Below are 16,324 nucleotides of genomic sequence, written 5' to 3'. Positions count from 1 at the left end.
TAGCATTATAAGAGTTGTCAGCTGACCAGTCTTCCCTGGAGTTATCACCTTCATTTGGAGGTGGGAACGCAGCGTGATGGTTAATTCTGTCAACCTGACTGGGTCATCAGGAGCCCAATATCTCGTTAAATGTTATTTCTGGGTGTGCCTTTGAGGGTGTATCCAGAAGAGTTTAGCATTTGAATTGATGGACTGAACAAAGCGGATGGGCCTCCTCAAGGTGGGTGGACACCATTCAATTAGCTGACAGTCTGAACAGAAGAAAAATGTGGAGAAAGGCTATTCTCTGACTGTACCAGTAGGACATTGATCTTCTCCTGTCCTCAGTGCTCCTGATTCTGAGGAATCAGACTTCTACCACTAGACGCGCTTTTTTTTCCCCCTTACTTTTTATTTTATATTGGAGTATAGCTGATTAACAAAGTTGTTATAGTTTCAGGTGGACAGCAAAGGGACTCAGTCAAAAATATAAACATATATCCATTCTCCTCCAAACTCCCCTCCCATTCAAATTGCCACATAACATTGAGCAGAGTTCCCTGTGCTATACCGTAGGGTCTTATTGCTTATCCATTTTAAATATAGCAGTTCAGACCTTTTTTTTTTTTTTTGGCCATGTCACCCACTCTGAATCCCAGGGACGGGGGAGCCTGGTGGGCTGCCATCTATGGGAGTCGCACAGAGTAGGACACGACTGAAGCAACTTAGCAGCAGCAGCAGCAGCAGCACAGCATGCAGGATCTTAGTTCCCTGACCAGGGATCAAACCCATACCCCCTGCAGTGGAAGGGCATAATCATAACCACTGAATCACCAGGGAATCCCCTAGACTTCCACTAGAACCTACACCACTGCTATCTGGCTGTCTGGTCTTCAAACTACACCACTGGCTTTCATGGGTCTTCACCTTTGCAAAAGTGTTAAGAATAAAGAATACACAATAAAGTAAGTATATAGTGGTAAAGCAGCATCTTATCTGCAACTTAATCTCAAATGATTTTGGAAGAAAGAATATTTTTATAATATATGTATATTTTCTTAACTTGGAAAAAATCAAAATAAAAAATTAGAAAAAAAGGGAAGGGAAAAAGGAAAGAAAGGCATACACCAAATAGAACATTTTCATCTCCTTTTATTGAAGGAAATAAAACTGCAGAGGCAGTGGTACCTCAGAGCATGACAAGGTAGCCATTGGGGCTAACATGACAAGCCACAATGCTGGCCAGGGGTCCTACCATAATGGGAGGACCAAAACCACAAAGACAGCAGGAGGTAGCAAACATCCCCAACACCCAATGCAAGCATTTCCATTTGCAGAGAGCTTGGCCATGCAGTGTAAAAACAGGGTCCCCTCACAGCTGGCAGACTATCATCTCAGGCCAACAAATCCATCCAAAACAAACATGTAGTTTCAGATTTGGAGTTCTTTCTTTGACCCAGAGATTAGGGCAATCAGAAGATGAGTTAATCTTTTAGCTCCTTGTTGCAGATGGAAAAACATGCTGAGTTCTTCAAACATCACATAGGTATAGCTGGACAGGTTCTGATGCCCAGCTTTGTTCTAAAAGCAGTTGTTGTTTTTTTTTTTTTTCCTTGACTTCTCACACTGCTCTCACCCAGCATGTGCCCTAGGAAACTTCTCAATGTTCTAAACAAGGACAGAATGGGGGCAGCAGCCTAGGGGAATTTTAAGGAGTCAAAAGCGGCTACATAGCCAAGATCATTTCACAAGAAGTAGCATGGGGAACACGATTGGATATAGATCCTCCCAAAAAGATGCTTGAAGCATACACAAAGAAAAACATGGTAGCTCTCCCACCCATATCAGGATCAGCTATGCCAAAGTCATGGTCCAGAAAGAAGAGCCATTTCATGTCCTGGCTGAGTATCACCCGCATGGCATTCCTTGAGCTATTCCTATTTTCAAGTACAATAATGTGTTTGGGCAGTCTGATAACAGAAAAGCAAGCACTGAAAAATATCTCAACTAATCACAAGTTGATAATGTTATAAAGTCAAAAATTTATATAGTCAAGAACTGATTGGTTGGGGGGGTGGGCAGAAATAGGAATCCAAGGATTTATTCATGTAAGTCCTTGGTCATAAATCACCCTCACATCCACAGGTTGGGAGCAAATTCCTTATTTTAAAATGGCCATCATCCAATTAGTTAATTGTAGTTCTCTTCAATGCTGGACACATGGTTTTCAAGGATCAGTCTTGAGAGCACTAGACCAGGAAATGGGAGGAGAAGGCAAGGAAGAGCATCAGGGGTTGGAATTTCCGAAATGAGCATTTATTTCACAGAAGGCTTGGCACAATGAGGCTGGGGTGATGTGGTTTTAGTGATTGTTCTTGGTTGCTTCCTTTGCAGCAGCAATCAGTGGAGTGAGGCTGGAGAGAGGCTTGGCAATCTTCAGAAATTGATGCTAGAAAGGAGAAAAAGAACAAAAGACACATGACAATTTACCATTATTTTTTAGCAACCATTACAAGGTTTTCAGGGCATCCATGTTTGTATACTGTACAGATCATCAACTTCAAATTGAAGGACATCTTTTAAAGATAACATATCTACCTACAGCTAAATACATGTCTATCCTATATCCTACCAATTCCACTTCTAGATGTATTTCAAGAGAAGTAAGTTTTTGAATTCACCAGAAGACACACACATAAATGCTCACTGCAGTTTTACTTATGATAGTCAGAAATGAAAGAACCTAAATGTCCCAAGAGACTGAAAGAATGAGTAACATTATATTCATAGAATACTATACAAAAATTACAGAGCAATAAAAAGGAATAAGTAATTGATACATTGATAATAGGATGAATCCCACAGAAGACATGCTGTATGAAAGAACACATACATAAGAAGAGATCGTACTGTATGATTTCATTTTATATAAGTCCAAAATATGGTGATAATCAGAATAATAATGAGCTCAGAGGGAAGGTTATTAACTGATTATGACCCAATGGTACACTACAATTCTGCATTTCAGAAGCACTGATTTGGGAATCTGTTGTTCTATCCTTGTGTTTAGTAAGGTTAATTAACCCAGGAAGGACTTGGTCCTTTTCCAAGTCACTTTCACTGGGCTATACTGTGGGCCATACCCACAACCATTAAAGACAACCATTGTGGTAAAAACACCATTTGAAAATTACTTTTATGTTTTCAGTAAAAAAACATTATAGAAAACAGTCATCATAGAACTCTGAACTCGCAACTAAAAATGACTTTTCTTCATTTTACTAGTGAAAAGGCTTTGTGTCTTGAGGTGTAGAATGTTTCTCCCATTGGATAAGAAACATAGGAACTAACTAACATATTTTCTTTTCTGTCTTCACTACCAGGACACTAAGAACCAAATTTGATGTTTAAACAAAACTATTTAATGCAAATGATTAGTATGTTTGATTCTTCTGGCCATCCTCATAAGTCTCTTTTATTAATCATATTGTATATGTGTATACACACACATTAAATTTTAAAATTTCTATATTTCTATATATAGAAATATCTACAAATATTCTTTGCTAGAAGTGCTTCAAATTCTTTTTTTTTAATTAATTTTATTTTATTTTTAAACTTTACATAATTGTATTAGTTTTGCCAAATATCAAAATGAATCCACCACAGGTATACATGTGTTCCCCATCCTGAACCCTCCTCCCTCCTCCCTCCCCACACCATCCCTCTGAACAGAGATGGGACTCAAAGAGGTACTGAGAATAAGAAACTATTACTACAAAAGGAATAGAAGATCTTGGCTAAATTATAAAGATATGAATTCCAACAAAAGCCCCTATGTATTTCTATCCATATATATCGTTCTCACAGGAGAAACAGATGTGAAGCTTTCATGATCTGAGATTCTGAAAGTCATCATTTAGAATATTTACAATGTACGGTAACAAGTTAAAGAGTCAGTGTTCTCAGATTGCATGTTTATACAATTCCCCTGAGTTGAGAAAGCATCATGATCCAACACCCAATTAGGAGGCCTCAGTTTCCTTCTCTGTGTAATGAATAAATCAGACAAGATAAGCTCTAAGGTCTTTCCAGCTTTAACACTTGGAACCAGACAGTGGCCAAGAATATACACACTTGAGAGCCAAATACACATAGATTTAAATCCTGGATCCACCATTTCTCAGTTACTTTAATCACACAAAGTTATTGAACACTTGAAATCTCAGTTTCCTCACCTGTAAAAATGGGAATACAAAAATCTATAAATCACAGGTTTATTAAAAAAGAATAGATTAAAAAAATATATAAAGTGCTTAGTGCCTAGAATATGATAAAGATTCAACACAATGCATTTATTATTTGTCATGTATTATTATACCAGGAAAAAAACTCTAGAGGACATTAATCTTTCAGTAACTATATTTTAATACCTAGTCAACAATATCATCTTGAGGCTTAAACTATTTGCACATTTCCCAAAGCTTGGTGTTTCCAGAAAAAACTTCATATGAAAGGAAAAGGATCCTATATTATATATACTGCCTGTTATAAGGAGGTTTTGTCCCAAAGGATGCTAGAAACTAATGGGCTTGGCAGAACCCAGATCTCATATCTAATATATCAATGCTCTGTAGTCAGTAACTCTGATTACAAAGAGATGATAAATATCTCCAGAAGGTAACATTTCAATGAAGGTTTAAGCAATTCCATTCAATTCAACAAACATTTTCTGAATACCTATTTTTTAATTGAAGTATAGTTGATATACAATGTTATATAAGTTTATTGTTGTTGTTTAATCACTAAGCCATGTCCGATTCTTTTGCAACTCCATGGACTGTAGCCTGCCAGGCTCCTTTGTCTATGGGATCTCCCAGGCAAGAATACTGGAGTGGCTTGCCATTTCCTTCTCCGGTGAATCTTCCCAACCCAGGGATCGAACCTGCATCTATTGCATTGGCAGGCAGATTCTTTACCATTGAGCTATTAGGGAAGCCCATTGCATAAGTCACAGGTATATAATATAGTGCTTCACAATTTTTATAGGTTACACTCCATTTATAACTAAGTATAAAATATTGGCTATATTTCCTGGGTTATACAATATATCCTTACAGCTTGTTTTACATATCATAATTTGTATCTCTTAATACCCTACCCATATAATGTCCCTCCCCTACTTTCCCTCTCTCCACTGGTAACCACTAATTTATTCTCTATATCTGTGAATCTGTTTCTTTTTTGTTATATTAACTAGTTTATTTTACTTTTTAGATTCCACATATAAGTGATGTCATACAATATTTGTTTTTCTGTCTGACTTATTTCACTTAGCATAATATCCTCCAAGTCCATCCATGTTGTTGCAAATGGCAAGATTTCATTCTTTTTTATGGTTGAGTAGTATTCATCCACATCTTCTTTATCCATTCATCTCCTGATGGACACTGAGGTCACTTACATATCTTGGCAATTATAAATAATGTTGCTATGAACACTGAGTTGCATGTATCTTTTCATATTAGTTTTTGTTTATTTCATATATATATCCAGGACTGGAACCACTGGGTCATATCATAGTTCTGTTTTTAGTTTCTTGAGAAACCTCCATATTGTTTTCCATATTAGCTGTACCAATTTATATCCCCATCAAGCGTGTAGGAGGGTTCCCTTTTCTCCACATCCTTGTCAACATTTGTTATTTGGATTCTTTTTGATGACAGCCATTCTGACAGGTGTGAGGTGATTTCTCACTGTGGTTTTGATTTGCATTTCCCTGATATTTAGCAATACTAAGCATCTTTTCATGTGCCTGCTGACCATCTGCATTTTCTCTTTGGAAAAATGTCTATTCAGGTCTTCTGCCCATTTTTTAACTGGGTTGTTTGTAGGGTTTTTTTTTTTTTTTTTTTCCTGAGGTGTATGAGCTGGTTATATATTTTGGATATTAATGCTTTATCAGTCATATCATTTGCAAATGTTTTCTCCCACTGAATACCTATTTTGATTCAGGTCCCAGGTAAGAGGAAACCAAGGATTAATAACATAGAAGCTATGATCTACTAACAGTAAAGAAGACAGAATTGTTCATAATTAGCTTTAATGTGATGCAGTATGGTACATCCTGCCCTGCCCTGCCCTGTGTTAGTCCTCAAAATACAAAAGTTTTATGACTTTTGTATACTGACTGACTGTGCAAATCTATACATTACTCATTGTCATTAAGTTGCATGTCACACTTAGTAAATCACCAGTTGGCAATGTAATAAAATAACACTAGTAATGAGAAATTGTAACTGAAACATAAATGCTAAATATAGATAATGTGGTCAACTAAAAGCAAATTTTGAAACCATATTAAATAATTATGGTATAACTTCAGGATTAAGCTGGTGGAATATATAAGGCTGGGTAAACCCCCAACTTCAGGTTCCCCACAGCCTGTCACGATCTCACTCCAAACAAGCAGACTATAGGGACCTTCCTGGTGATCCAATGGTTAAGACTCCAAGCTTACACTGCAGAAGGGCACAAGTTTGATCCCTGGTCAGGGCACTAAGATCCCGCATGCCATGTGACATGGCCAAAAAACTGAAATAAATGAACAAACAAGCAGACTATCATTCCCACCATCTGCAAGGGTTTCCATGAAGAAACTAGGAAGAATTGAAATGCTGCACTAACTATCCTCTTTCCTAAAAATCTATCTTTTGGGTTTATCCCAGTAAAATATAACTTGTATAAGATTTGCATGCAAAAAATTTCTTCTCATCAAGACTCAAACTCTGCTAGACTAATTCAGGCAGAACAAAACAAGCACCAAGGGAAGATAAAGGCAAAGTTCAATAAGAGCTCAGAAAATAACTCTGTAAGATATAGTCTAGGAGAAAGTACAGAGTTTTAATAGGCTGAGGAAGAGCCCAAGGGAGTAACATGAGCAAAGGTCCAGGGATGAACAAGATGAGGGGAATAGGAGTGTGGGACGAGCTAGAAGAAAAGCCTAGTTCTGTAACAGCCATACAAAAATGCAGCAAAAAAAAGCCCTGGTTATGTGATTCTCTGAATTAGGTGCCTCCCTACATAGGGACAGTTACCTGCAGCAGTTCTTTAGCCGAACCTCTCTTCTCCACATCCATCTCAAGACAGCGGTTCAGAAAGTCTCGGAAGATAGCTGACAGCTTCTCTGGGTTCTGAAGCTCTGGGGTCCCATTGGTGGCAATGAGGTACAAGGCCTGGAAATACAAACAGAATTGCCCTGGGCTCTACCTGGGGTTCTTTCCTGGTTCCCAGACAGGCCGTCAAGAAATATGGTTGGCTGCCTTCAGCCTTCAGAAGACAAAGAGGCAGCCTCAGTATACTGGAGAGAATATGACTTAAGAGCCAAATTTCCAGTGGATTTCTAACTTCCTCATCTGTAAAACAGGGATGTTAACAGTGCCTATCTCACATGTCTGTAAAATAAAATGATAACATATTGAAAGCACTTCATAAGCTTATGAAGTGTGTTACAGATCCAAGCATTTATTATTATTGATTTAAATCTAAATGGTTTACTATACATTTAGCCTAATGAGTTAAACACCAGCCATTTACTGAAGGAAATTTATTATTCCTAGTGCCATCATCTCAGTCATCTAAAAACTGATCTCTTCTAGCAGGAAAAGAATATATAAAGGAACTGTTCCATAAAGGAGCAATCTGTTTCACTGCTGCCATCCTGGTTCTCTAATATGAAGCCATCTCCTGGGAAAGATAAAGAAAATCATCATACTAAACCTTTTAAAGCAATCTGAACTTTATTTTGTAAAGTGTTTACACAAACACTATCTCATTTAATGACCACAATAACTCTGGGTAATAGGCAGGGCAAGAATTATCATCCCCATTTCATAGATAAAGTCCTAAAACATAAAGAGATATGCTTGGCATCATGCTGTTTACACAACCTCATGTCCTCTGACTTTGATCCCAGTCTTATTTCTGTTACTACTACTCATCATCATTTTCAAGGCACTCTAAGGTGGAGGAAGACGAGTGGCATGTGGATCCACAGGGCAATACTGGGAGCCAAGAGAAGAAACTATGGAAGGTAGTTTCAGTTTGGTACACTAAAACACTTTTCAATAATCAGGGCTATCCAAGAGGTAACCGGCTAAAATTACATGACTGTTGATTAGCGACAAAACTCAGGGAATTCTTACACCGAATGAGAGGTTGGAATAAATAACAAAATAAAAACAATCAGAATAACTCTCACATTTGCCCATAATCAAAATTACCACCCTACATCTGTATTCACATATGCTGCTTTCCCTCTCCTATTATAATAATAAACTGTCCAAGTTCTAATTTGATGATCTTTACTTCAGTATTTGATCCAACCCCCCTGATCTACTTAAGGATATCACTATCTCTCCTACAGATGTCACATCACTCTTGTACATGACCATTTTCCTCTCTACTAGATAATTCTCATCAGCACAAAAACATGCTATGATAATATCATCTTCAAAACAAAAAAAGAAAACCCCCCTAGTCTCTACTTCAAGATATGGCTCCACTCACTTCTCTGTTAGCATAACCGCAAAATTCCTCTGAAAGAAAACAATGAAAAGTAACTGCTTATACATGTCATTTCTTCACTCTGGTGGATTTACTCTAATCAGACTTTCATTCCCATCACTCCAGTGAAACTGACTGTCAAAGTCATCAATAACCTTCACACAGGCCAATCTTATGATCATTACCTAGGATTATCTTAAATGCAACATAGTCACATTTGACACACTGGTCCATTCTCCTTCTCAAAACACTTTGTCCTCTTGGCCTCCGGGACACGTCTCTCAGTTCTCCTTCTACCAGGAAGGCTGCCCATTAGTCAACTTTGCTGGTTCCTCTAATTTGTAAACATGAGAGTATTCCGGGTATCAGTACTACCTGACTCCCTAGGTGAGTGATCTCATTATCATCTACCTCTGATTTTTAAATAAACCAACTATATAATACCTACTAATAAATTTGTATTTCGAGTCCTGAATACTCACTCTTGAACTCTGAACTCTGATGCCCAATTCTACTCAATACCTCCACTTAAGATGTCTAATAAACATTTTAACTTAACATGGTCAGAACCTTGTCCACTCTGCTCACTCACTTCAGGGACACTAGTCTACTTGGTTTTCCCAAGGATGTATCAAGTATGTTCTCTAAACAAGTTCTTTATACACTTGATAACTCGAAAATTCTTACTTCAGATTAATCTCAAGGCTCATTCCTTTTTTCATTTTTCTTTTTATTTTTTCATTCCTTTTTTTTCTTCAGATTTCTCCTCAGATAAGTTATAAGAGAGGAATTCATTCTCCACCTAAAATAAAACAGCACACTTCTCTGTCCTTCCCCCTCTTACTCTCTATTTCTTTCACAGCTCTTATCTTCTGTTACTATATACTAATTTGTTTTATTATTATCAGAACCGTTTCTTGCCCATAAGAACTCAAAAAAATCACTGAATATATGAATGAATGACTGCTAATTTACATTTTCTTTAAGCATGTATGCTTTATCACTGCCTAGTTTGATCCAGAAAAGAGAAATTCAACAGCCCAAACATCTTGATATGGGACGAGTAACACTCACTCTCAGAGGGTTTTCGTTGAGGTATGGGGGCTCCCCTTCAATCATTTCAATGGCCATGATGCCCAAGGACCAAATGTCAACCTTAGGCCCATAGGCTTTCCGGGTTACAACCTCTGGTGCCATCCAGTACGGTGTTCCCACCATGGTGCTCCGTTTGCTCTGCTCTGGGGTGATCTGAGCACAAAATCCAAAATCAGCTGAAAAAGAAAAGACAGAAACGATTCATATGCAGAGTGTTCCTTCTATAAATAGTGCATGCCTCCCTCTAGGTATCAAGCTCTCCCGGTGTCCTAGCCACTACATCCCTTGTCTCTCCAAAGCTGGAGTCACATAACTACCACCTTCATATCCAGCTCCTAGGCTCTGCCCTGTTCAGACTTTAAGGAGAAACATGAAACATTTCTACCTTCCTACTCCTCCTCAAACCAGAAACACTAGGCATTAAAGGCTAAGCTGCCCATTTTGACACCTATTACCTGCCTCAATTCTGCTTTATTCCTGAAAACCATCCCCATACACCAGTATCTGGTTACGAGGTCCTTATTTTATTTCCCAGGCATGAAACCCTAATCATCTACAACTAGGCATGACAAAATATGGTCCACTTGAGAAGGGAATGGCAAACCACTTCAGTATTCTTGCCCTGAGAACCCCATGAACAGTATGAAAAGGCAAAAAGATAGGATACTGAATGACAAACTCTCCAGGTCGATAGGTGCCCCATATACTACTGGGGATCAATGAAGAAACAATTCCAGAAAGAATGAAGAGACGGAACCAAAGCAAAAACACCACCCACCTGCGGATGTGACTAGTGATAGAAGCAAAGTCCAATGCTGTAAAAAGCAATATTGCATAGGAACCTGGAATGTTAAGTCCATGAATCAAGGCAAGTTGGAAGTGGTCACACAGGAGATGGCAAGAGTGAACATAGGCATTTTAGGAGTCAGCAAACTAAAATGGACAGGAATGGGTGAATTTAACTCAGATGACCATCATATCTACTGCTGTGGGCAAGAATCCCATAGAAACAATGGGGTCACCATCACAGTCAACAAGAGTCCGAAATACAGTACTTAGGCACAATCTCAAAAACGACAGAATGATTTCTGTTCGTTTCCAAGGCAAACAATTCAATATCACAGTAATACAAGTCTATGTTGCAACCAGTAACACTGAAGAAGCTGAAGTTGAAGGGTTCTATGAAGACCTACAAGACCTTCTAGAACTAACACCCAAAAAAGATGTCCTTTTCATTATAGGGGACTGGAATGCAAAAGTAGGAAGTCAAGAAACACCTGGAGTAACAGGCAAATTTGGCCTTTGAGTACAGAATGAAGCAGGGCAAAGGCTAATAGAGTTTTGCCAAGAGAATTCACTGGTCGTAGCAACACCCTCTTTCAACAACACAAGAGAAGACTCTACACACGGACAACACCAGATTGGTTAACACTGAAATCAGATTGATTATATTCTTTGCAGCCAAAGATGGAGAAGCTCTATACAGTCAGCAAAAACAAGACCAGGAGCTGACTGCTCAGATCATGAACTCCTTATTGCCAAACTCAGACTTAAACTGAAGAAAGTAGGGAAAACCACTAGACCATTTAGGTATGACCTAAATCAAATCCCTTATGATTATACAGTGGAAGTAATAAATAGACTCAAGGGATTAGATCTGATAGAGTACCTGAAGAACTATGGAAGGATGCTCATGACATTGTACAGAAGACGGGAATCAAGATCATCCCCAAGAAAAAGAAATGCAAAAAAGCAAAATGGCTGTCTAAGGAGGCCTTACAAGTAGCTGTGAAAAGAAGAGAAGCAAAAATCAAAGGAGAAAAGGAAAGATATACCCATTTGAATGCAGAGTTCCAAAGAATAACAAGGAGAGATAAGAAAGCCTTCCCCAGATATCACTGCAAAGAAATAGAGGAAAACAATAGAATGGGAAAGACTAGAGATCTCTTCAAGAAAATTAGATATACTAAGGTAAGGTTTCAATACAAAGATGGGCACAATAAAGGACAGAAGCAGAAGATATTAAGAAGAGGTGGCAAGAATACATAGAAGAACTTCACGATCCAGATAATCATGATGGTATGACCACTCACCTAGAGCCAGGCATCCTGGAATGAGAAGTCAAGTGGTCCTTAGGAAGCCTCATTATGAACAAAGCTGGTGGAGGTGATGGAATTCCCGTTGAGCTATTTCCAATCCGAAAAGATGATGCTGTGAAAGTGCTGCACTCAAGATGCCAGCATATCAGGAAAACTCAACAGTGGCCACAGTACTGGAAAAGGTCAGTTTTCATTCCAATTCCAAAGAAAGGCAATGCCAAAGAATGCTCAAACTAATGCACAATTGCATTCATCTCACATGCTAGTAAAGTAATGCTCAAAATTCTCCAAGCTAGACTTCAACATACATGAACTGTGAACCTCCAGATATTCAAGCTGGTTTTAGAAAAGGCAGAGGAACCAGAGAGCAAATGGGCAACAACAGTTGGATCATCGAAAAAGCAAGAGAGTTCCAGAAAAACATCTACTTCTGCTTTATTGACTACACTAAAGACTCTGAGTGTGTGGATCACAACAAACTGTGGAAAATTCTGAAAGAGATGGGAATACTAGACCACCTGACCTACCTCTTAAGAAATCTGTATGCAGGTCAGGAAGCAACAGTTAGAACTGCACATGGAACAACAGACTGGTTCCAATAGGAAAAGGAGTACATCAAGGTTGTATATTGTCACCATGTTTATTTAATTTATATGCAGAGTACATCATGAGAAATGCCAAGCTGGATGAAGCACAAGCTGGAATCAAAATTGCCAGGAGAAATATCAATAACCTCTGATACGCAGATGACACCACCCTTATGGCAGAAAGTGAAAAACTAAAGAGACTCTTGATGAAAGTGAAAGAGGAGAGTGAAAAAGTTGGCTTAAAACTCAGCATTCAGAAAACTAAGATTATGGCATCTGGTCCCATCACTTCATGGCAAATAGATGGGGAAACAGTAAAAGACTTGATTTTTGGGGGCTTCAAAATCACTGCAGATGGTGACTTCAGCCATGAAATTAAAAGACACTTGCTCCTTGGAAGAAAAGTTATTACCAACTTAGAATATTAAAATAAAAGCAGAGACATTACCCTGCCGACAAAAGTTCCGTCTAGTCAAGCTATGGTTTTTCCACTAGTCAAGTATGGATGTGAGAGTTGGACTATAAAGAAAGCTGAGCACTGAAGAATTGATGTTTTTCAACTGTGGTGTTGGAGAAGACTCTTGAGAGTCCCTTGGACTGCAAGGAGATCCAAACCAGTCCATCCTAAAGGAAATCAGTCCTGAATATTCATTGAAAGGACTGATGCTGAAGCTGAAACTCCAATACTTTGTCCACCTGATGTGAAGAACTGACTCACTGGAAAAGACCCTGATGCTGGGAAAGATTGAAGGTGGGAGAAGGGGACGACAGAGGATGAGATAGTGGATGGCATCACCAACTCGATGGACATGAGTTTGAGCAAGTTCCGGAGTTGTTGATGGACAGGGAGGCCTGGTGTGCTACAGTCCATGGGGTCGCAATGAGTTGGACACGACTGAGTGACTGAACTGAATTGAGGCATGACCCTGATTTAATTAGTTCCTCCTCTTGTGCCCCAGGGTAGAAACTGCTAACAGTCTCCCCATAAGCTGCCCATCCACCTGTGACACAATCTGTTTGTCTGGATTCTTCATCCTTACACTTCTGAACAGAATGTTCTGCCTGCTATTCATTCCCATTATATTGCTATTATATGTTTACTTAATTATGAAACCTTCAATAAGAACTATGTGTTCTTACTCACATTTTTCATTCTCAGATGGCCGAGCACATAAACAGACATTTTATAAAAGTTTGCTAAATAAATGACTGAATGAAAGTTATTACACTAAACTCTTTTTTCTAACTATGTATTTTATGTTTCCCATAGTAGATTGAGAACTACTTAAATACAGGCAAAAGTATCCTTGTTGACCAACACAATAAATGTTTTTCATTGAATGCATGAGTGGGGAAAAAATGTCATCCTATATAGTGCTGAGTAACATAAAGTGCCTGCATATCCAAGAAATAAGATTCTTTGGTGAGTCTTGTAGCTACTCTTATATGATTACCATCCCAGAGGAGACAGGGTCCCAGAGGGAAGAGAAGTTATTATCACTCCTACTCACTTAACTTGACAGAGCCATCCATTCCCAACAGGATGTTGTCACTCTTGATGTCTCTATGAATAACTTGGTTCGAATGCAGAAACTCCAAAGCTTGCAGGCACTGTTGAAGTGATGTGGGCAGAAAGAGAGAGAAAGGACAAATAATTATGGAGACTTACAGAAAATCACTAATCCAACCTCCTCATTTTATGATAACAAAAGTGAGACCCCAGTGAGTAAAAGAACTTACTCCAAATAAATGGAAGAGGCAGATCTAATATCTAGTCTCTTGTCTCATTACTAAACATACTTTTAATACTTAGTGCTGCCTCATACTTTTCTTATAAGATACTTGACCACAGTGTATTGTAACATAGCTTATAACAGTTTTAGGTACAGGAATTCCTCCAAAGTGTTTTAGAATTGTTTACAGAACATTAGCACCTTGACAAAGAACCCAAGCCAAAAAAATTAAAAAAATACTGAGGAAGAATGGAAAGGATTTTGTAAAGAAAAAACTACAGGAAAATGACAAATAACAGTCACATTTGGGAAACTAAACAAATGGAAATGATACTAGAAGCCATGAATTTAGGAAGATAGTCTTATTTTGGTGAGGAGGTAGTTTGTACTGTTTGCTGTATTCTGCTTTTTACATTCCCATAAACATCTGCAGACAAATGTCCAGCAGGCAACTGCAGGCGTGAATCTTGGGTGCTGCAGAGAGGCTGGACTTGAAATAAACGTTTACAAGTCTTTCAAGTTATGGTAATGGTTGAAATTGGCAAATGTTATAGTAAATAAAGAAGAAAGAAAAGAACCTTGGAAAACACACAGACTCAATAGGTAGAATGAGTAATATAGAGACTGAAAAGAATAATAAAAATGCATGGTTCTGAACAATAAAATTATTCTAGACAAATCTCTTATTCCCTCTGGGCTACTGTCTTCCCATCTGTAAAAGGTGAGGATCAGAAAAGACACTCTCAAGGTTACTATTAAATCTGTTAGGAAGTTCATAACCCAAAGCTAAAATTTAGAGGCTTCCACCAATTAAAAAACATGAAAAAGATGCAAACCAATTAGAGGACACTACTGAAATATTCTCAACTTAATACTTCACTTTCTAAGAATACATCAATGGCTAAATTAAAAACAAACCAATATCCAGAAGCGGCTTTTCCCTGGAAAAGTAAGACCTGTTTTCCTAAGGAGGCTAGAGACTTTGGCCTCTGGATGTCAAAAATTATAAACAGAAAGGATGATTGCTAGAAATTGGAACCAACATGCATTGCTGGTAGGAATATAAAATGGTACAGCCACTGTGGTAAACATTTTGGCCAGTCCTCAAAATATTAAACATAAAGTCTCTACATGACCAGAAGATCCGCTCCTAGGCACATACCCAAGAGAAGTAAAAACATATATTCAACCAACAACTTATCCATGAATGTTCAGAGCATTATCCATAAGAGTCAAAAAGTGGAAATTACCCAAATGTCCATCAGCTGATGGACAGGCAAATAAACAGAATCTTACTTGCTAATAAAAGGACATATGCTGTAAAACAGATGAGCCTTCAAAATATTATACTAAGCAAAATGAGCCAATCAGAGCACATATTACCTTTATATGAAACACCTGGAATAAGCAAATCAACAGAGACACAAAACAGACTAGTGGCTGCATAGGGCTGGAAGGGATGGGAAACAGGTTGGGTGGGGGTGGCGGGGGGTGACTGCTAATAGGTATGGAGTTTCTTTCTCAGTTCAGTTCAGTCGCTTAGTTGTGTCTGACTCTGCGACCCCATGGACTGCAACACACCAGGCTTCCCTGTCCATCACCAACTCCCGGAGCTTGCTCAAACTCATGTCCATCGAGTCGGTGATGCCACCCAACCATCTCATCCTCTGTCGTCCCCTTCTCCTCCCGCCTTCAACCTTTCCGAGCATCAGGGTCTTTTCCAATGAGTCGGTTCTTCACATCAGGTAGACAAAGTATTGGAGTTTCAGCTTCAACATCAGTCCTTTCAATGAATATTCAGGACTGATTTCCTTTAGGATGGACTGGTTTGGATCTCCTTGCAGTCCAAGGGACTCTCAAGAGTCTTTTCCAATGCCACAATTCAAAAGCATCAATTCTTCAGCACTCAGCTTTCTTTATAGTCCAACTCTCACATCCATATTTGACTAGTGGAAAAACCATAGCCTTGACTAGACAGACCTTTGTTGGCAAAGTAATGTCTCTGCCTTTTAATATGCTATCTAGGTTGGTAATAACTTTTCTCCCAAGGAGCAAGTGTCTTTTAATTTCATGGCTGAAGTCACCATCTGCAGTGATTTTGAAGCCCCAAAAAATCAAGTCTGTTACTGTTTCCCCATCTATTTGCCATGAAGTGATGGGACCAGATGCCATAATCTTAGTTTTCTGAATGTTGAGTTTTAAGCCAACTTTTTCACTCTCCTCTTTCACTTTCATCAAGAGACTCTTTAGTTCTTCTTCACTTTCT

The 16,324-nt window shown here is 38.5% G+C and overlaps 1 protein-coding gene across 6 annotated transcripts in view; it reads right to left on the bottom strand.

Moving 5' to 3' along the window:
• Window positions 1-1,113: 1,113 nt before the first annotated feature.
• PAK1 (p21 (RAC1) activated kinase 1) overlaps window positions 1,114-16,324 on the bottom strand; it is a 161,239-nt gene continuing 146,028 nt past the window's right edge. For all 6 annotated transcript variants that reach the window (XM_010820835.3, XM_015461133.3, XM_010820837.3 and 3 more), the window contains 4 exon segments: window positions 13,837-13,936; window positions 9,619-9,815; window positions 7,077-7,214; window positions 1,114-2,428 (listed from right to left, as the gene is read on the bottom strand). In XM_010820835.3, the coding sequence (XP_010819137.1) occupies window positions 2,342-2,428; window positions 7,077-7,214; window positions 9,619-9,815; window positions 13,837-13,936 (522 nt within the window). In that variant the 3' untranslated portion in view covers window positions 1,114-2,341.

The sequence above is a fragment of the Bos taurus genome, chromosome 29 (genome assembly GCF_002263795.3).
Source record: "Bos taurus isolate L1 Dominette 01449 registration number 42190680 breed Hereford chromosome 29, ARS-UCD2.0, whole genome shotgun sequence".
In the NCBI taxonomy this organism is placed as follows: domain Eukaryota; kingdom Metazoa; phylum Chordata; class Mammalia; order Artiodactyla; family Bovidae; genus Bos; species Bos taurus.
The sequence above is the reverse complement of the archived record's forward strand: the minus strand, read 5'-3'. Positions and strand labels throughout refer to the sequence as shown.